This window comes from Tetrahymena thermophila, assembly GCF_000189635.1.
Source record: "Tetrahymena thermophila SB210 genomic scaffold scf_8254820, whole genome shotgun sequence".
Lineage (NCBI taxonomy): Eukaryota > Ciliophora > Oligohymenophorea > Hymenostomatida > Tetrahymenidae > Tetrahymena > Tetrahymena thermophila.
The window spans coordinates 289223-310539 of record NW_002476575.1 but is presented as its reverse complement, the minus strand read 5'-3'; the positions used below and the strand labels follow the sequence as shown (position 1 = coordinate 310539).

Genomic DNA, 21317 nt, shown 5'->3' with positions numbered 1-21317 from the left:
TGGATTGAAGTTTCTTATAAAAAGTTATTTTTTATTTATTTATTACTAGCTATTCATTTATTTGTATCAAAAAATAAATCAGCCATAGTTTCTGAAATTATTTAAATTTTAAATTAAATATGTGTTAAATGTTACAGACTATTTTTAAGCATTCATTTATTTAAATTTATTTTCCTTTAATATTAATTACTCCTTTCTATGAGTAAAATATTTATTTTTTAGTCTTCTTCTATAAAATGAGTCAATTATTTTACGTGATGTCTCTATTCGTTCATAATTATATTAGAATTAAAAGAGTTAACTTTTTAAATGAAACTATCTCAAAACATTTACTATCTATTTTAATTGGAAATTTTTTTAATATCTATATCAACTCAAAATAAGTAATTACTTCCTATTTTATTTTCAATTGATAGACTGTTTATTATCTGACCCAAAAGTTACTCAAAAAAATTACTATCTATATTGAAAATCAAATTATGTTTTCATTTATTGCAGTTTCAGTTATTTTTACATGCTTTTTTAATGATAGTTTGTTTAGACATATTTTTAAATCAATCAATAATCATCTTTTATTACCTTCTATTTTAGATATTCATTTTAATTTAAAATTTTAAAAGTACAAATTTTAAAAATTAAATTAATTAAGCAATTAAATAAATAAAGAAGTAAGCAAGGAATAAAGAAAGAAAAATTAAATGTACCCTCTATTTCCAATTTAAAGTTTGATTAGAATCTACTTTTCACAAACCAAAATTTATTACATCCTATTTTATGTAAATTAGAGTAAACATTTTTGATAAATAAATGTATGAGAATATTACCATCTATTTATTATAAAAATTAAAGCTAATTCAGAATCTTCTCAACAAAATAAACTAAAATTACTTCCTGTATTTATTTTATTAATAACTGATAGCAAAATATTCAAAATCAAGTAGATTTTATGAAATTACTTGCTATTTATTTTAAATTGTTTGAAATTAATAAATAAATGAATAAACCAAATATTTTAGAATAATAATTGTTACCTGCTGATTTAATTTAAAAATGATAGATTAATTATTTTAAATTAATTAGTTCAATATTTTTATTTTTTGCAATTTTTTTTTAAATATTAATTACTTGCTTTTGTTTATGTTTTAGTAAATAAATCATTAATCCTCATCCATTTATTTAAATCTTTTAAATCTCTAAAATTTACTAACTTTTTATTTATTTTTAAGTTAAATAGTTCATCAATTTGTCATAAAAATCTTTATTTTAAATAATTAATTACACACTGTTTTTATGTCAAAATTAGTTGATTATCTCTTCAATATATTTATTTAGTTATTTACTCACTATTTTCATATAAATTTATTTATCAAAAATTAATCGAATTTTTTAATCATTTTTATTACTAACTATTTTTATTTTTAAGTAATTAATTAATTAATTGAGCATCTTATAGTCTAATTAAAATATTTCAATCATATTTATTTATTACTGCCTTTTTTGATAAATTAATTAATTAATTGAGCATCTTAGAGTCTTAGTAAAATATTTCAATCATATTTATTTATTACGAACTTTTTTAAATATTTAAATTAATTAATTGAGCATCTTAGAGTCTAAGTAAATATTTCAATCATATTTATTTATTACGAACTTTTTTGAATATTAATTGAGCATCTTAATGTCTAAGTAAAATATTTCAATCATATTTATTTCTTACTAACTTTTTTGAATATTTAAATTAATTAATTAATTGAGCATCTTAGAGTCTAAGTTAAAGATTAGAATCGTATTTATTAATTACTCCCTTTTATTAAAAAATATTTGAGAATTTAAAATCTAAAATAAAAGGTAATAAATACTTGCTATTTTAATAAATAAAGGTAGTTGAGTATATCTGAATAGAAATTGCACTAAACTGTGTAAATTATTCAAAATTTACAGGCTATTTTGAATTTGAAAGTTATTAGTTATTCATTGAATCGAGTAGAAAATAAAAAATGTACTATCTATTTATTTATGTATTTAAAGATTAATATTAACACTTATGTTGAACAATTACCAAAAAGTAAAAATCTTACCCTCTATTATTGCATATGAAGAATAAGTATTAGATTATAAAAATAATCAGAAACGTTTGGAAAATACTTTCTGTATTGTATTATTTATTACAAAAAAGAGATCAATAATTTAATAGCCATAATCATAATTAAGTCAAATACCTCCTATTTCATAAATATTAGAAATCAAAATACTCTTCTAAGAAATATTATTTAAGCAATAAATATATTTTTTAAAGATATTATGACCTTATTAGTAAACCTTTATCTTAGAATTTTAGGCACTAATTTAAAGTAATTTAACGTTTAAAAAAATTTTAAACACTTTTCAATTATCAAAACAAGATTTTGAGTGCTGAATTAATTAATTAATGATTAAATATAATAACTATAAAGTATTCTTTAGAATTTCCTTTTTTAGTTACAAATAAGTAATGCTTGAATAGGAATAGCTAATTTATTGAAAAATAAATGCTATTTGTTTTATTTTGTTTTGATTTTAGCATCAGGTAAGCTATTTTATTTTTTAAATTAAACTTATTTAATTAAGATTTCTATTTTCAAGATGTAATAAAAATTGCCAGTTTTATTTTCAATCATAAAAATCAAGTAATTTTTTATTCTTCATACATAGAAGCTGATGAATATAAATAAATTACTAGGTTGGTTAATTGTTATCTAATTAATCAATCTTTATTTGCTCTTGATTTTGCTAATAATTCTGAACGTCTTATTTTTTTTCTGTATTTTGCTTCTAGATTTAATCTTGATGACCTAATTCTGGTTATTTCTAGAAAACCTATTAAGAATTTGCTTATTAATTTTAAATAAAAGGTTAAATATTCTATTTTTAATTTTCCTATTTATCCTATTGATTTAACAAATCATCAATTAGTTGTTACATTTCCTTTATTTTTTATTTTAACTCACTAATAACTGCCTCCTAATTTTCATTAAAAATTCAAGTAGAATAAACAAATATTTTAAATTAAGTAATAAAATAAACATGTTTTTCTTTTTATGCATCAATCTATGAATTGAGATATTAGAATAATTCCTTTTCATTTTTACTATAAAAATAATTATTTAATATAGTTAAAAAAGAATTAAAAAATTACATGATTGGGTAAAACTTATTCTCAAAACCTTGAACATATTCAATGTCTTATGTAAACTAGCTGATGTGTTACTGAGCTGCTGCATCATCAATAACTTCAATAAATTTGCTATCTAAGTTAAATTCAAAAGAAATAATTCCTTTTAATATTATTAAAACCTCCTTAACCTTTAACCTGTTTCTTGGAATGAAATTGGTCAATCCATCAATTATGTATCTAAGCTGTTTCTCATAATTGAAATTTTAGAAGTCTGCATTATATTGCAAAGGTTGGTGCTTGCTAAAAACCAAATTCGCTTAGAATCCTGAAATCATTGTGTATATCAAATAACCTATTAATTAAAGAAAAACATTTTAATGAGAGAAATTTATAAATCAATTAATGATTCATGTGTATATTTCAAAAAATTACCTAAAGAACATGCTTCGCTCTTAGAATTAACATAATACATTTTAAAAGTAATTATAAGGATTTATCAATAAATACTCTTTGACTTGGTTATTTCTTTACAGCTATTCCTAATTTAATGTATTCATTAGAGTAAATATCAAATTTTGAGGAATCATAACATTCTGGAGCTTGGCATATAATGTTTCCTTTCTTTAATTGAATTAATATAAATAAATAAGCATCATATTTCTTTTTTAAGAGATGTAAAAAGAACTTTACATATTCTTCAATAGCATATCCAGATTATTGAGGGAGGTTATCAGCTAATCCAAAGTCAGCTAATCAATTTATTAATTAATTTTATTTATTAGAATGAAATTAATCTAAGCTCAATAAAGATATACAAACAACTGCGTTTCCATTGTAATCAATTAGGATATTATCCATCTTCAGATCATTTACTAAGCATTTCTTAGAGTGGATAAAGTAAAGACCCTCTGCAATATCCTTTGCATATTTAATAGCTGATAACTCATTCAATCTTTCATTTTAGGTATTCTTAATAATTTCATTCAAAGTTCCTATTTTTTATCAAAATATTCCATTTAATTAATCATTCATTTTAGGTATTCTTAATAATTTCATTCAAAGTTCCTATTTTTTATATTCCATTTAATTAATACATTCATTCATAAATAGATGGATGAATGGATGGATGTCAGATAACATTTTGAAGGTAATAATTTATACCTAAACATTCAGTAAGAACTAGGAATATAAAATCATTTCCCTCTATCTAATGTAGAAGATTGACTACATAAGGAGAGCCCTTGCATTAATTGAGCATTTTAATTTCTTGCTAAACTTAACCTAAAATAACTTGATCAACATTGTCCTTTGAATCTTTAATATGAATTCCTTTGATAGCATACCTCTTGTTTGTTGATTTTTCCTTTGCTAATACGACTAATCCTTGAGCTCCTTACCCTAAAAATCTAAATTCATCATATCCTTTTTGAGATAATTCTCTCTTCATTTCTTAGTAAACAATATTCTAGATTTTACTCAATGTAGGTTCATTAATTTCTGAAACTTTTGGGGTTTTTAGAATAAATAATGATTAATGCTGCTTACACTTAAAGCTATTTTGATTTATGGCTTTACATTTATAGTAGGCCTTAAATTAAAAAAATGATACTCAGATAGTTTAATATCATAAAATAATTATGTAAATTAAAAAAATGCAATTTACAAAGCAATTCTTGTTTTGGAAGCATTTAAATACCCTTATCCACATACATCTATCTAATTTTCTACCTATTTTGGATATGCTAAAGTAGCTTCAACTTTACCATTTCATGTTGCTATTAATTTTAGCTCATTTAATCCATTAGATCTACCTTCTTTTTCTTAGCTTTATTTAATTAATTATTCTTTTACCTATTAATTTAATCAAATTAACAAATCATTAATTAAAAAGAAGTAAAGAATATAGTAGAGGCTAATTAATCCTACCATGGTCCTATATTAGAATTTTTTTTATTTATTTAAAAATACCTTATCCTTAATCATACCAAGATTAAACATGTTTTTCTAAAATATATTTATCAGTCTATCTATCTGAGAAAGTAAATATTTTTTTATTTAATACTAAATTAATGCTCTATATAATTAGGTAATAGATCATCTCATTTAATCCAATAAAATCTATTTCAAAATTTAAAATCCGAAAATCTAATGATATTTGGATAAACTAGAGTGAAATGCAATACCTTTTTAATTTACAAAAGGCGAAATGTAATATATTGCTAATCCAGTATTAAAATAAGATGAACTGGATAGCATTATATTTTAATACCTCGATTATGATCAGTGTCCTAATTAGTGGGGGTGTTTTTTGGCCGATAGTTTTTAAAATCATAGGCTTTAAAATTTAATAAAAATATAAAATAAAATAATTTTCATTTATCATCCCACATTTTCCCCTTAAGGCGAGGAGCCTAACTTAAAAGAGCCACTGTAATATTAGCATAGATTTATTTTAATTTATTAAATAAAAAATAATTTTTGTCAAAATAAAATGATTGATTCCATTCATATATAACTTGATTTCCATAATGAATTTAGAACAATAAAATTTTAAAAATTTTGAAGCAGATAATATTAAGAGTTAATAAAATAAATATGATATAATTAGATAAAAAATATAATAATATGTTTAAAAAGTATAATAAATAAATATATATATATATTTATATATTTACAAAGCAATTTTTTATTAAATTTAATTATTAAGGTATTTTTTTCAATTCTGAGGCATGATATTTGTGTATTCTTCTATTCCCATTTACTTTAGCTGCATTAAAGTGTTTCCTAATTTAGATAAAATAATAATCCAAATTAATTTAAAGCAAGAAGCTGAAAAGTTAAATTAAATTAAATTAAATTATATTTACTAGCTTTGTCTTTTTCTTAAAAGATACTGAAATCTCCATTTCTTTGAGTATACAATAGACTTCTGTTATTTTCGACTTTTTTTAAATAAAAAATTATAAGATATTAATTTCGAGCTAGCTATAATTTTGCTTGTGTATTAAATTCTTACAGTAATGGAAATAAATTGAAGTTATGTGCTCGCTGTTTGGTTAGAATTTTGAGAAAGCTGGAGTCATATTTTATATCTGCTTTGCTTTGATTTCAAATAAGTCTAAGTAATAGATTACTCCTTTATTGGTACTTAAATACTATCATAAACAAATTTATAACTAAGAGTGATTTCAATATTAATAATATTTACGATAAAACTGCTAAGACTTGATAAAAACTTCACGTCTGTGATTTTTTCTTCGTTTTAGTTGCTTATATAAGAAAAAGAGCACTCAGAGTACAAGTTTCCATTCATTCTATTTCCAAAATTAACAATTAGTTTTCATTCAGTTATAATATGAAATTTTACGTAAAAATAAATAATCTCTTTTGGTTTGTAACAATTAAAATAAAGCCACATTAGTGAATCTCCAAGAATTAAACACATTCACTGTCTTGTAAGTCAGGTAACTTAAAGGAATGTAAGAATCTCATTGTCTTTAGTTCATGAATTAATCCCAAACCTAAAGATTTAAAATACTATTAAAATATTTAATTAAACAAATCAAATTTTTACCATCCATGTCAATAGAAACAATAATTAGAAGAGTTTGATCTAATTTCACAGCTGATATTTCATTGTGATGGCCATATATCATTCTAAGATGTTTAATTTCTATGTCTTCCTTTCTAAGGAAGTTTTTTAATATGTTCTACTTTACACCAACAGAGTAAACAGACAATCTGCAATCTCTAGAGCCGCAAACAATAAACTCTTCACATACATCCATGCAAGTAACTAAATAAATAAATAATTAAAATATTAAATAACTCAGTATTTATTTTAAATATTTAATAAGCATTTTATTTATCAAAAAAATATTTGTTCAAACTAATTAAATATTTTTTACTTATCTTCTTGTGCAAAGAATTAATTTATGCTTCATATTTTTCGTCTTTGAAGTTCTTAACAATAATGTTTTTATCTCCATGAGCGACACTAAGAATGAAAGTTCTATACAATAACACTGAATTTCTAAATGATATCTCAGGTGACTGTTTGACAATAAAGATAAACATTTTAGTTTAGTTTGAGATGAGCATATAAAATGGTAAATTAATTTACTTTCTTAATTTCTATTTTGCCTCTTCTATATGTGAAATCTTTTTCAAGGATAGAAGTCTTGCATTTAAAGATATTAAAGTAGAATTTATTTAAGTCACGCTCCATGAGTCCAACATCTATTATATAAAAAGTAGTATTTAAGACATTATAGTAGAATTAATTTTATAATAAAAGCGATTTAATTCTTTTATTTTTGTAAATTTAATTCATTTTCAATTTTAATTTGTTGGTTAAAAAAGAATGAAAAACAAACAGCTTTCAGAAAAATATCAAAAAAATTCTATTTATTTTATTATTATTATTCGATGAATTAATTTTTTAGCTAAAATATTAAATTAATTGTAGAAAACATTAATTTTTTTATTTCAAAATAATATTTGCATTTTCTTAAGAAAATGTTCAGCTATTTAAAGTTTTATTTTTTATTTAAAATTAAAAATGCCTTTGTTTGTTGGTTCACTTATAATTTTTAGATAAATGAATCATTTAAAGACATTTTATTTAAATAAAAACTTGCTTAAATTACATCTGTTGTTTGCAGTGACATACTCTAAAGAACTTTCTTGACAAACTTTTTAGTATTTAGGAGTTATTTTGTTGTAGAATTCAAATTCTTTTATTTTTGGCATAGTAATAAGACCACTATCATCTCTTGGCTTTTAATCTTCATCAAAAAGGCGGAATGGGGTTTAACCAAAGTAAATAACTTTAGCTTTTTCAGCAAGAATTTGTGCCTCGTCTAAGCCTTTTATATTGAAATTCTCTGCATAGGATGAGGGATGGAATAAATTCTAATTTTATCATTTAAACAAAGAAATAAATTGATATTTTAATTTAATTAATAATTTACTTCATTATCAATTGCCTTTTATCCGATTTATTTACTACCAAATATTAAGTCTATCCATGAATGCAAGTTCTTAGAAACAAATGGAGATTCTAATGCTTATCTCATTCTAAAGACGAATTCCTAAATGTTTAAAATAATATTAAATTAATTTCTAGATAATTTTTTTGTTTTATAATTTAAATCTCTCTATCTAATTTAACTTTAAAATCCTATTTTTCATGAATATTTTCTCATATTTTTACTTGAGCAAAATACAAAAAAGTACAATAAATTATTTTCTTATAAATTCTTTTAGAAGTTTTTAAATGATTTAAATTATTGTTTTGTCATCTTTATACTCAATAGTTTATTCTGATATTGTTAAAATTATTTTATATTATCTTCATTTATATTTCTTAAAAATATTTATCTTTCTTTTTGAGTATTTTAAATTAAACTTTTTATCTTTTTTATATAAGAGCTTTGCAAATAAATAACTCTTTTGTTTTTTTTATTCCTCTAAGAAGAATAGTAAAATGATTTATTACTTCTGGAGTATCTGTTGATCTTTTTATCCATTCTGGCAATATAACTCTATCAACCTCTGTGTTGTCTTGCTTCTTTCCCAAAAACAGTTCGTTGCTTTATAATTAAATAAAAAAATTGATAGAAAATTTTGTAGTATGCTAAATAATCTTACACGTTATATAGGAAATCAGGTAGGTAATAAAACTCGGGTATAAGTTCTTTAACATCTGCTGAGTTTAGCTAACCAGATTCCCATTGATCATGAATTGAGTGGAAAAGCCTATCTGCATGATCAAACTTATTTTTGAAGAAAAATAATAATTAAATTTTGAAAATGAAATTAATTGTATATAATTTACTTTATTGGATTGCTAAGTAAAATGAAGACCAGCAAATGGCTCCATTCTCATAAGAAGTGTTAACACAATAGTTGCGTTAGAGTAATGAGTTCCATACTTTTTATATCGAAATAGTTGTTATGTTAATAAATAAAGAGCATAATTAATCTCAATGAATAATAAAGTAAAACCATGAAATATGTGTCTCTGTCTTTAGGAGATGAGTGTTGGAATCTCTCATAAAAATGATCTAAAAACCTATTTCTGTTGATAGCTCCTATTGGCTAGTTTAAAGGTCTGTAAAACGAATCTTCTTCAAGCTTAAGCTCGCTCTGATTAAAATTAATTTGATTTTTTAATAATTCTAAATAAAAAATATCTTTATTTACTGATTTGTAGTCTCTTATAATCCAAGGGAATACAGGATACTGACTTAAATCATTAAATGATCTACCACTATAGGTGTTAAGTTGCATCAGATAATCGAAATTAGTAATTCTTCCCTTTTTCCAGTCATCTTTGATTCCACTTTTTTAGAATTCTAGTTTTCTGTTAATAACTACATTACAGTTTTCATTCATCTATTTATCAAATTATTTGTTTATTTAAATAAATAAATACCAAAAGTAATTAAATTACTCTTTTGATTATACTGAGGAAATTTTCTTTGATCTATGGCTTATAAACATTAAAGAAGATCACTTTTTAGTCATCTGTGAATAGCTCAAATGCGATCTCTTAGAAAAGATATCTTCTTGAAATAGCTAGTTTAACATTTTTTACATTGATTACTTTAGTTTTTTATTCTTGAATAAGTTAATGATCTATGCATCCAAAAATATTAGGTTTGATTCTTTGGTCTTTGCTACTAAATATTATTGCTCCCTTTTGATCTTTTAAAAACTTCATTTAAGATAAGAACTAATTTTGAAAATGCTTACTAATGCTCAAGATTCCATAAACTACTCCAGTTTAAGTCACCTACTCAGCTTCGCAAATTAAATCAATCATATTATTTTCAACTATCTTTTAACTATTATTAAACGAGCTGCTTCTGATTTTCTTTTATATTTATCAAATATTAAACTAAATTCAACTAAAAAATTTAGAATTTTATCAAATTATTATAGAAAATATTTCTATTTTTAGAATTGAAATTATTAAATTTAATATTTTATTAAGTTAAATATTCGCTCCCAAATACTAATTTATTTATTTATTCGCTTTTAGTTTAATTATCCTATCAAAAGTTATTTAAAAATTTCTAAAAATTTTTTTAATAAAATTATATTTTTATTTGATAAAATTTGAAATCAAATTAATTAAAAGTAAAATATAATAACTATTTCAAATTATTATCAGTTTATTAATTATTTTGTAGAGTAAGTTGAGATGATGAGTATTTAGGATATATTGAAAAGATTGTTGTCATACATAATACAATCCATGATAATTAAATTAGAGTTATTATATCTATTTAGAATGTTTTATAAAGTCAAATCACTTAATTGAAAATAGCCAAATAAATAGATTTAATAAGGAAAATTAATTAAAATTTTAAGTAAAAATCAGGAAATAATTAATTAATTAATTACGCTTGATGCACTTTAAACATTGTTTTTGAAATCAAATTGTTCAATAATAACTTCTTCATTCTTTTATGGACTCATTGGTTACTAGGAAGAGTCTTTTTCTAATTACTTTGAGCTCTAGTTTCTTTTAATTGATGCAGGATCTTCTATTAAAGTAGATTGAACTTATCTTATAGTTGGTTGTTTATCTTCAATTAATGACTAATCCTACATATAAAACATAAATAATTTAATAATTTTTTAATTAAAAGCTTTTTACCTTTTATATTGCTAAATTTTGATTCAGGTCTTGAGTATCAGTTTCATTCTCAAATGAACCAAGTAAATTAAATTGTTTTTTACTAGAATCATTTTCTTCTTGCTGCTACTTGCTTGGTAAAATTTATTGCTTTTAATACTTTGGATCTGTGAAAAACTTTTTGTCCAGCCATTTTTTATCTCTTTTAAGGAAAAACTTTCTCCTAAGTCTATCCTCCACCTTTTTAAATAGCAAAATTAGTATAAAATATTCAATTTAGCAAACAAATAAATAGATAAAAAAATCAATCAATAAACAAATGAACAAAGTCTAAGATACTTTATTAATTTTCCATTTTATTTTTTCGCTAGAGTTCTCCTCAAACCAAAGACCTCTTTCACTAACGAGTCTTTTTTCTTTTTTTAAATTAAATTAAATTAATTTATATTTTAGTTTCTAAAACAATAAATAAATACTTAAATCTACATAAGCAAATAAATAAATAAATAATAAATTACTTTTTGATTTCCAAACTTTTGCAGTCTCAATTAGTTACTCATTTTCTAATTAGTAGTACTTCTAGAACGAATCTTCACAAAGCTACTTATATGTGTCAATGATTTATTGTTGCTTTAACTTTGTAGAAGCTGATTATGAATGGATGCTATAAAAGATATTAATTTTTTCCCTCTTTGCTTCCTAAAATACTTGCTCTCTGAGCTTATAAAAGATTCCATTTATGTGTCTTACATACTAAACTTAAACTCCTATGTAATTATCAATAATAGGAATGATTTAGTCCAAAAATAAATTCTTATGACTTTCTAGAATATCCTTTAACTTTTCATGGTTTCTATTAGGAAAATTTCTTAGCTATTTAATTTTTAAAATTTAAAAGAATTATTCAATAAATTAGTAACATATTTAATTAAATTAAATATTAAATTTATTTTGAATAAATTGCTTCATTTTCTAATAATTATTTTAATTTTATATTTTCTGTAATTTATTTAAGCGTTTGAATTAAATAGTGAATGATAAATATGAATCAGATAATATTAAAAATTTTTGAAATTTTTAATTAATCTATTTAGAATAAATCAGATAAAACTTTATTAATTAATTTTAAATTATTGAGGGTATTTATTTGATAAATTTATATTTATTTCCATATTTAAAGAAAAAAAAATATTAAAAGTTTGTAAGTTAAAAAATGTTTAAATAATTATTCCTTCGTTGGTATAAAAAAAATAGAATATTATTTATTTATTTGTTTGTTAAAAAAAATATAAATTACTTCTTTAACTTCTACAAAGAAGTCTTGGATTTCTTCAATCAAATTATTATTGTCAATTTTAACTTCAATTTTATTGTTAAAAATGTCCAAAAATTATTAGAGATTTTCATAAGGACTTATTTAAAGATTATATTAATAATTTCCTATTTGCATGGTGTCAAAGCTGGACCAAGATCTTTGCATTTTGTCATAGTAAGAATTGTAAATAAGCTTATATAGAGAATCTTTTAAAGTCTTATTAGTTGTTACAAAGTATTCTTATAATGCGAAAGTAAGTATATAGTCTTTGAAATATTCAGTAAAAATGTTTCTATCAAATTCATTTCTATATTCTATCAAATTAATAGTTTCACTTTCAGTAAATAGTTTTTATTCTTTTTGTTAGGAATTTCCTACATCTCTCATCAGGAAAATATTTAAATCTTACAAATATCTGTTTGTTTATTTATTTAATTAATTATTATTAAAGAAACATAAATATTAATTGAATTATTGCTGATAGAAATTATTTTAAAAATAAATAAATTTTATTTATAATTATTATTAAATTTATTTTTATAAATTTTGATTACCCATTCTTCACTCCAATGTCAGTGCTGTTTCTGTAACTAACAAATATAGTGTCAATAACTGATCTTAAAACACCTCCGTTCGTTAAAACTAATTTGTGCATGACAATTTTCTCTAAATAATTGAAAGTGGCATTTAAGTCAATTTAGCCTTCAAGTTCCTTTTTGATTTAAGGACTAGAATTTTCCAAGCAAAGAATGTTGTTTCCGAAGAATTCTATTTTTTTAAAATTGCTTAATATCTTGATGGTGAATTGATTATTGATTTACCTATATATGAGTGGATTACTTTCTAGTAAATCGCTTCTTAATTTGAAATCAAGTTGGGGTAGAAGTAAACAATATTTTCAACATAAAAAAACAACTCTATTAAATTATATTTCTAAGTAGCGAGCAATATTTAAGAGGAATCTTTGCTATTCACTTAAGTAAGTTGTAGCTATAAAATATGAATGAATTTCTCAAAGTATTCGTGAATAGAGCTCTAAATTAGCTGCTAAATCTAATTTGTTTATTTATTTTAAAGTAAATTATTTTTTAATTTTAAAGAGAAAGAAAAAAGAAATTGTTTTTACTAATTTAGCTCCATCTATCTCTCCCCATATCAAAAAGTTAATAATGTAATCAAGAATTTCTTAGCTAGAGTCTTGAACTATTTTTAGGCTTTCTTCATCCTCGAAATTTATGTAAAGAATGTTTTCTACAATTTGAATGAACTAAGGGTTAATAACTAGTTTGTGTAAAAACTATTTGAAATCCTCATCAATTTAATCTTTATTCTTTAATTAAAAAAATTAATGATATTAATTGTTAATTAAATCTTATGAAGACTAAGAAAATTTAATAATAATTTTTCAGTTTAAATAAGAATTTTTTAATATTTATTTGAAGTTCATTAATATTTAATTGTCTTTATTTACCAATGCGTTAATATGTCTGTTGTAAAGAATTCCTAGCACCTTTTTAATGTCTTTTATGACCATGATTTGCTAGGTTCCCTCTAAATGAGGCACTCTAGTAAATAAGATTTCCATTATGGTTTTTTCGATTCTCCATTTTTCGATGAGAGATTTGTTCAAGTACTCTATGAGAATGGTTATTGTTTCTTTGTGAAGATATTATGGAAGAATACTGTCAAGGTTTTATATTTATTTTTAAATTATTTAAATGCTACTAGAGTCAAACTTTTTAACACTCTTTAGATAATATTCTAACAAGAGCTAAACAGATATTGAAATAAGCTCATCAAAGTGATTAACTTGTTAACTAAAATCACTATCGTAGAAGTATTCTCTGTTTTGTTAACTTCCTTGTTTCATAGTACAAGTATGAATTAATATTGCCACTACTATTTGCTCTAAGCTTTCTATTTCCTTATTTTAGATTATTGAAATAACTTCTACAGGAGTTTTAGCGTTGAATATCTTTTGCAATATTCTCACTAAATCTAATTGCAACTAGCCTGGCTCTGCATAGCATATGTTTTTTAATAAGAGTTCAATCAATGATTTGTAATCTTATCTTTTTAATTGTACTTCATTTTTTATAAATGCAGAAGTATAAATGTTATTTATTATCTTAAGCAAGTATCCCTTTAGGTCTCTTAGTTCTTTGCAGTCATTTTCGTTATTTTCAGTCCTGATTTGCTTTTCATTAAAATTATTTTATAATACTTCAAATAAAGGAACCAAACTCTCGTTTTAAACTATCCTGAAAACTGTGTCAAATGTCTCATTATCCATTTCCAAAAAGCTGAGAATAAAGACATAAACACTTCTCTAAATTTTAAAACTGCATTAACCCCAAATTTGATAGCAGAAAAATATCTCTTATAGAGCCACTTGTCTTGCATACCATGTCATATCTGCTTGATCATCAAAAAAATCAGTTGAATTACATTCTTAATAAGGGAATCCAATTTCAATAAACTGCTTGAAACTCTCCAAAAATTGTATACTGCACCCCTTTTATTTAAAATGATTTTATTACTCAGTAAATTTCAATTCTTTAAAAATAAAAATTTTAATATTTTTTATATTTGAAAATAGCAATTTTCTACTTTGTTTTCTTTGACTATCGCCTTTATGAGCATCTTAAGTGTGTGCATTCCTTTGGAATTTTAATCAAAGTACATAATAATTTCTTAATCCTGCTAAATCATAACACTCATAAGTTAAAAGACTGCTGATGCTATGGTCATTTTTTATTCAGAATTGAGTTCTTTGTTGCCAATAATTAAATCTAGAATATAACTACAAAAAAAATGCATTTAAATTGAAATTGAAATAAAATTACATAAAAATTTCTATATTTCCTATTGATAGCAGAGCTTCTAAAAAGTGAGAGAATTCTAAGAATCTAATTCCTCTTGACACGATCTTGTAATGAGGAAACTCTGTTTTTACTGAAATATCATCTGATTTGAACATATTTAAAAATGACTATTTGATGAGTTTTCTTTTTTATTTCAGAAAAGTCAAACATATTGGAGCCTCTAACATGATGTTTTCATCTCTATTATCACCATACTAAATATGATATTTGCATTACCTGTCGCAATTTTATTTAGAGTTCTATCTATCTAAAGAGGAATATAAATTTTAATCCCCTTCGTTTTGCTTCGAAAGAGTATTTTTCTCAGTATTTAACTTTAAAATAATCTATTTTATATATTGATAAAATTAAAATCACATTTCAAAAGAGATAAAAATTAAATTTAATTAAGTAATTCATTTAAGGTATTTCATCAATTGTTAATAAAAAGGTTATCTGAGTTAATTTTTTAATAAATTTGTTAACCTTTTCTCTTAGATTGGTGTTGTAATACATTTCAGTGAGGTATTCTTATAGTTTTATTTTAGTCCTTTCAATTTGTATTGACTCATTAAAGATGTATAATTAATTAATAAATCCATTGAAAAAGGAACCTTCTATAACAAAATTATCGCAATTTTTAGCAGGAGATATTTCAGCGCCAATTGAAAATTGTTTAAGAACTTTAAAATTATCAACATACTTTCCATATCTTCTATTCTGATTTGAAATAGGCTATAAAATTAAAAAATTTTAGTTAATAGTTTATGAGACAAGCTGAATTTACTTATTTAACTATGCCATTGAATGCTACAGTGAATCCTTCTGAACCATTTTTTTCACTATAGTTTATTTGTAATATATGCCACTTAGAACACTCAGAAAAGTTTCCATAATCAAAATCAATATCTATACTAATTGAATCTTGAATAAAGCAAATTCTTAATATAGCTTTCTTATTTGACTATATATAATCAATTTAATAAAAATAAATAAATAAATAAATAAATAAAATGATAAAAAAATTATCCTAAATTTTTTAAATACTCCAAAAAAAAAATAGTTGAGTTAATTTAGCAATTTTTTTTTTCAATCAAAAATTTTCTTAAAAATTAAAAAAACAACAACCATTTTTTAAATAATTTTATTATGGTTTATTTATTGAATTGTAAATTTTACTCAAATTTTTTCTATAAAGCTATTTAAAAATAAAATAAAAAGTATTCCAAGCTTTTTGTAAGTGAATTATTGATATAAATTATTAAATATCTTATTTACCTATCCAGGAATAATATATACAACTAGTTTTTTGTCATCTTTAGAAACAAAGCAGAAGAGACACTACTTTGGTTAAGGATCAAAATTATCTGATGATTTATTTTTTTTTAAAGAATCTGCAGTGGAAGGGAGTGAAGAGTCTTAGGAAGTATTTGCTTTGTATAAAATATTTTATACATCTTTAATCATTATTGATGAGTCATAAAAATTAGCAACGCTTTCTAGCTTTAAACAAGCAAGTACACTAAAACCTTTTGAGCAATTATCAACAAAAGGTATTTTTTCATCGAGCATGAGTATAGAATCTCTTCCTTTAAAGTAATAATAAGGAGTTATATGGCTAGGTGAATTTTATTCATTAATAATATCTTCGAGTAACCTGATCGATTCGTGCAACATACAAAAGTATTTATCTTGCTAAGAGTTCAGAATTTGCTGTGTTATGCTTTTAACATGATGGGCACTAACACCTTCCTATTAATATTTATTTTTAATTTACCTTAAAGTGCATTTTTTAAAAAATTTACTTACAGATAAAATTACTTAAGCAAGATTCAAGAATAATTTTCTATTCTCTTGGTTTTATTCTTTAGCTAAGCAACTAACAATATTCTAGAAAACTTTTGGCTATATTAAAAAAAATTAATAAGACAAATTAATGTATTACAATTATTTAAAAATTATATTTTTCAAGCTTTAATTTATCTTATTTCTATCAATTATTTTATTAAGATTTTATTTCTATTTGCTTTTCATTTTTTTATATCTTACCATTCGAAAGCCAATTCATAACAAATCAGTTTATTTTTTTTGAATTTTGAATTTAAATGCGTTGCCATTAGCAAGCTAGTACTGAAAAATTTATTTTAGATTTGTAAAATTTTTATTTAAATCAATAAAATTATTCTAATTAATATTTGAAAATAAAATAATATTTTGTGGTAAGATATTAATTAATACATCATACTTATAAGTTAATTATTATCATTTGATTATTTTTTGTTCAACTTAACTATTTTTATCTATTAAATTATTTCAAATTTTGCTTTATTAATACTTAAAAATTAAATGGAATCATTTAATTCTATTCTTTCTATCAATAACCATTTTAAAAGCATAATATTTAATAATAATAAAAAATTTACTTTAGATAGAAAAATAGTGTTTTCAAATGAGTTTTTAGCTAGTGCATACACAACGTTCAAGAAATACTTCTTAATTTAGTTATCTTACACTTTTTCGAGATATTTTATATAAACATCAAGGAAGTTAGACTCGTTTATCTTGATTTAATTTAAATTTTAAAATATTTAATTAATTATTTGAGATGATAAATAAAGTTACTTGGATGAATGACATTTTATCAAAATAAACTTCATCAAATGTCTTATTAATTAGCTGATAATCATCATCAATTAAAAGATTTTGTCCTAGAACTTACTTTTAAAATAGCTTTTCGTAAATAGGGAAGTATTCACCTCTATTTTTTAAATTAAATAAGTAAAACGTAGTAAAAAAATGCTAATTTACCTGGTTGAAAAAATAAGAATTTAGTTTAAGTGAAATGGAGTAACGACAGGCATTAATTTTAAAAACATTTTTTTGAAAGCTCCTGAGTACAAAGCAAAAGATTCTCCTTTATTCTAAAGAGACTATGTAAGGCATAAAATTTCTTTTAAAAGTAAGGGATCGTTATTTACTGTTGCGATAACGCATAGTTTCTCATAAATATTTTAAATGAATAAATCAAATTAAACTAGGTCTTTATCAAAAACCATTGTAAATTGCAAAGGAGAGTCATACTGATAAAATTAAACTAATTTATACTACTTTTATGCATTATAAATTTGTATCTGAGATATCTTTTAGTACATGTTTGTAATCATATTACACAAAAAGGAGTATTTCACCATCTCAAATTGATTCTCATAATTATCTTGCTTCTTGTTGAGCAACTTTATTATGACATTTTAAATAGTCATCCTGCATTCTTTTCTTTCTCTAAAAGTCATTACCATTATTCCTACAATCATAAAAAACAACCTCTTCTTTGAATCGCTAAAACTTTCAGTCAAAATTAAATGAGCAATCTTTGATTTAAAAAAATGTTTTAAAATAAAAAACTTTAGTTTTAATAAACTTAAAACACTAAATTATTTTTAAAAATATATTTATCATTGTAAATACTCGTTTCTTCTTCCCTTGTTTAGGAAAAAGATTTAACGAACCTTGAAATTGATTTTATAAAATTATGAAAAAAATTTAAAAAATAGTGATTAAAAGTAGTGGAAACTAGATTATATAATTTTACTTTTTCGTAAGAAAAAATAGAAGCAGACTTATTAAAGATTGTTTATTCATAAGATTTGATAATTATGAGTTCATTCTCTTTGTTTAGATATTCATAAACTTTAGTGTAGAAATAAAATAGGCGAAGTAAAAAAGTTAAATCACTTGAATTAGCGTTAATTCTCTCTGATTTATCTTTTATAATAATAGCATATTCATTTATTTCTTCTAGTTTCCAAACTTAATTTGATGGATTCAAAATAAAAGTATCATCATTTTCTGCTATCGCACACATTAAACTAATGCTTAAATTGGTATTTATATTAATAAATTAGGACTTAAGCTTATTAAATATATTAATAGTTTCATTGAATAGAAAATCGTCTTTTTATTTGGCTATTCTCAAAAAAGAAATCACTTATTTAAGCATATCTTCTTATTTTTATTGAGGTAAAATAACCATAACTTCTGTTAAGATAGAGGTTACTTCCTAAATTAATTATTCATTAAGATCTTTCGAATATCCTGGATTTCCTTCTTTGTTGATTCCTTTCTTTAATTAATTATAAATTTTATTAGCATATAAAAGTCTAGTTTAATTATAATAAAAATACTTGAAAGAAAGCCAAAAGTATAACAATAGTTTGCTCAATCCTATCAACTTTTCTATACACTTGATAAAACTTAGCCAATTCCTATTTATTTTTTATAAAAAATAATTTAGTCATTAAAAATAATGATAAATTTCGAGTATTTAAAATAGTTTATTGAATTAATATATCCTTTAAACTTCTTTAATATTATAAATCTATTTTAAAATTAATATTCTATTTAAAAGATTAAAAATGATGAATTTCTATTTAAACCATTTAATCATTTGCTAAAGTTTAATTAAATTCAAAAATAAATTTTTACAAATTTCTAATTAATCTAAACATTTTATTTTATATCATATTTATATTATTATTTTTTGGAGATATTTCATGTTTATTTTGATATGAAGTTTATTTATAATGTTATCAACCTTTAATCTTTTTACAAACCATTTCTTAGGATATGTTTAGCTTTTTTAGATTTCTGAAGATAAAATATCTATAATAACTTAATTAATTTTAGTATCTATTTTAAATATTTTTCAATTTAATTTTTATTATATTTAAATTTATTAAGACCTGTATTTTTATTACTTGTATATCTTACAATTTAATCACTTTTAATAACTTTTATAAATAAATAAATGGCTTTATTTGAATCTAAAACTTTTATTTCTTAAATTTCATTTTTTTTATTTGTTAATTGAAGAAATAAACTTCTTAAAATTATATTATTTTTGTTCAAAATGATATTTATTTCAATGAATTAAATCTATTTTATTGTCAATTATTTATAATTAGAATTTGAATAAATGAAGACTTTTAATACTATTTTAAACTGATTAATTAACTAGCTATTATATTTGAATTTGCTATTTTTAAATATTTATTAAGTATTAGACTTATTTAAAAAGTAAAAAAGATAAAATGAATTTACAAGTGAGAGGAATAAAGCATTTATTGGAGCATTGTATAGAATATCTAAGGCGTAATAGAAGGACTCTTCAAACTTAATCAAAAATGAGTTGCAAATTTAACAGAAATTTTCATAAAAAAGTAAGTAAAGCTTATTGATTTAAGTAAATAGCTGTTCATTAAATGGAGAATAAAGCAACACAAAATTAAGATAGTAATAAAGCTTTTGTGCTGATATTTTGTCCACACTTTCCATTAATTCGAATTACTTTAAAAGTTCAATATGAGCTTTTGTAATTAGATTAGAAATATTCTCTTCTATTTCTACTGCTAAATCATTTTGCAAAAAAAATTCGTGATCCTCATTTTTTTATTTTTCTTAATTTTGCTCTTCTACTATTTAATTTCCTATAATTGAATTTTGCTATTAAGAATTTTGTTTTTTATTTTCAGAGATTTCATCATCACTTTCTAATAAATCTACTTGCTGCTATTATGGATTTTTGAGAGTGTATAAATTAATTTTAACAACTATTTCAAGCGCTAAAATAACTATATCCAAAGCTTCTTGCTTCTTTTTAACAAAAGGAGCCTTTTAAAGGGCATGAATAATTATGTTAATTAGTATCTTAGAGCTCTTTTAATCTTTACTATTTAGGTACTCATCTAATTTATCTGCAATCAAAAGCAGAAGAGTTAGTAGAAAATCGTACTTATCGTTTTCTTATGTGATTGCATTTACTATAGGGAAATATTTACTTTCAAGTTCTATAGACCTATCACTAACAAATATTTTGATAAGGTCATATCTGATATTGGATTTCCTTTCTTGATGAAGTTCAGATTACTGAAAGGTCTAAATACGTTTCTCCTATGTATGTATTTCTTTAATCTTAGTTTTTACCCAATCCTCTCTTATCCTTAATATATTTTTAGACATTCCAATATTTTTATTTTATTTTGCTTCTTTCTTACTGCTTAACTAAAATAATTTCCTTCCTTATAATAGATATTTCTATGTCTTAATAAAAACTCCCTTTTTCTACTTTCAATAAATACTTTGCTAACTTTTTACTGAATGAAGGTATTACTTTCTTTAATGAACAAACAAAGAAACAATAAATTGATTAATTAATTAATTAATTAAAAAAGAGTGATTTCTTTTTATTTAATTTTTTTTAATATATTTGATTGATTGATTGATTATTTTCTGATTTTTAACAAATTAAAATAAGGATAAAAACACTACATTCATTACAAT

The 21317-nt window shown here is 22.2% G+C and overlaps 2 protein-coding genes across 2 annotated transcripts; both read right to left on the bottom strand. All coding sequences in view use genetic code 6, as the record gives it.

Annotated features, from left to right (window-relative positions):
- Positions 1-2078: 2078 nt before the first annotated feature.
- On the bottom strand, positions 2079-5034 carry TTHERM_000702270 (kinase domain protein; the record flags this gene model as incomplete). Its single annotated transcript, XM_012795320.1, has 11 exons — positions 2079-2148; positions 2220-2222; positions 2717-3000; positions 3064-3127; positions 3176-3506; positions 3587-3605; positions 3662-3775; positions 3845-3903; positions 3970-4146; positions 4316-4657; positions 4818-5034. Coding segments are annotated over 11 exons (1680 nt in total), but the record flags the coding sequence as incomplete, so codon positions are not given.
- Positions 5035-5659: 625 nt separating this feature from the next.
- TTHERM_00702270 (beige/BEACH domain protein) lies at positions 5660-20996 on the bottom strand (the record flags this gene model as incomplete). The annotated part of the gene is made up of 37 exons (XM_971747.2): positions 5660-5938; positions 6022-6309; positions 6363-6468; positions 6522-6675; positions 6729-6950; positions 7063-7207; positions 7278-7393; positions 7804-8068; positions 8128-8247; positions 8655-8748; positions 8807-8931; positions 8994-9089; positions 9164-9304; positions 9362-9553; positions 9612-9865; positions 9914-10034; positions 10568-10771; positions 10824-11042; positions 11142-11218; positions 11321-11675; positions 12100-12532; positions 12672-12885; positions 12939-13170; positions 13244-13447; positions 13589-14632; positions 14728-14920; positions 14964-15328; positions 15468-15716; positions 15769-15945; positions 16260-16733; positions 16791-16886; positions 17405-17542; positions 17604-17739; positions 17790-18349; positions 18571-19101; positions 19163-19243; positions 20079-20996. 37 exons carry the CDS (start codon positions 20994-20996, stop codon positions 5660-5662), a joined length of 9618 nt encoding a protein of 3205 aa, XP_976840.2.
- Between the last annotated feature and the right edge of the window lie 321 nt (positions 20997-21317).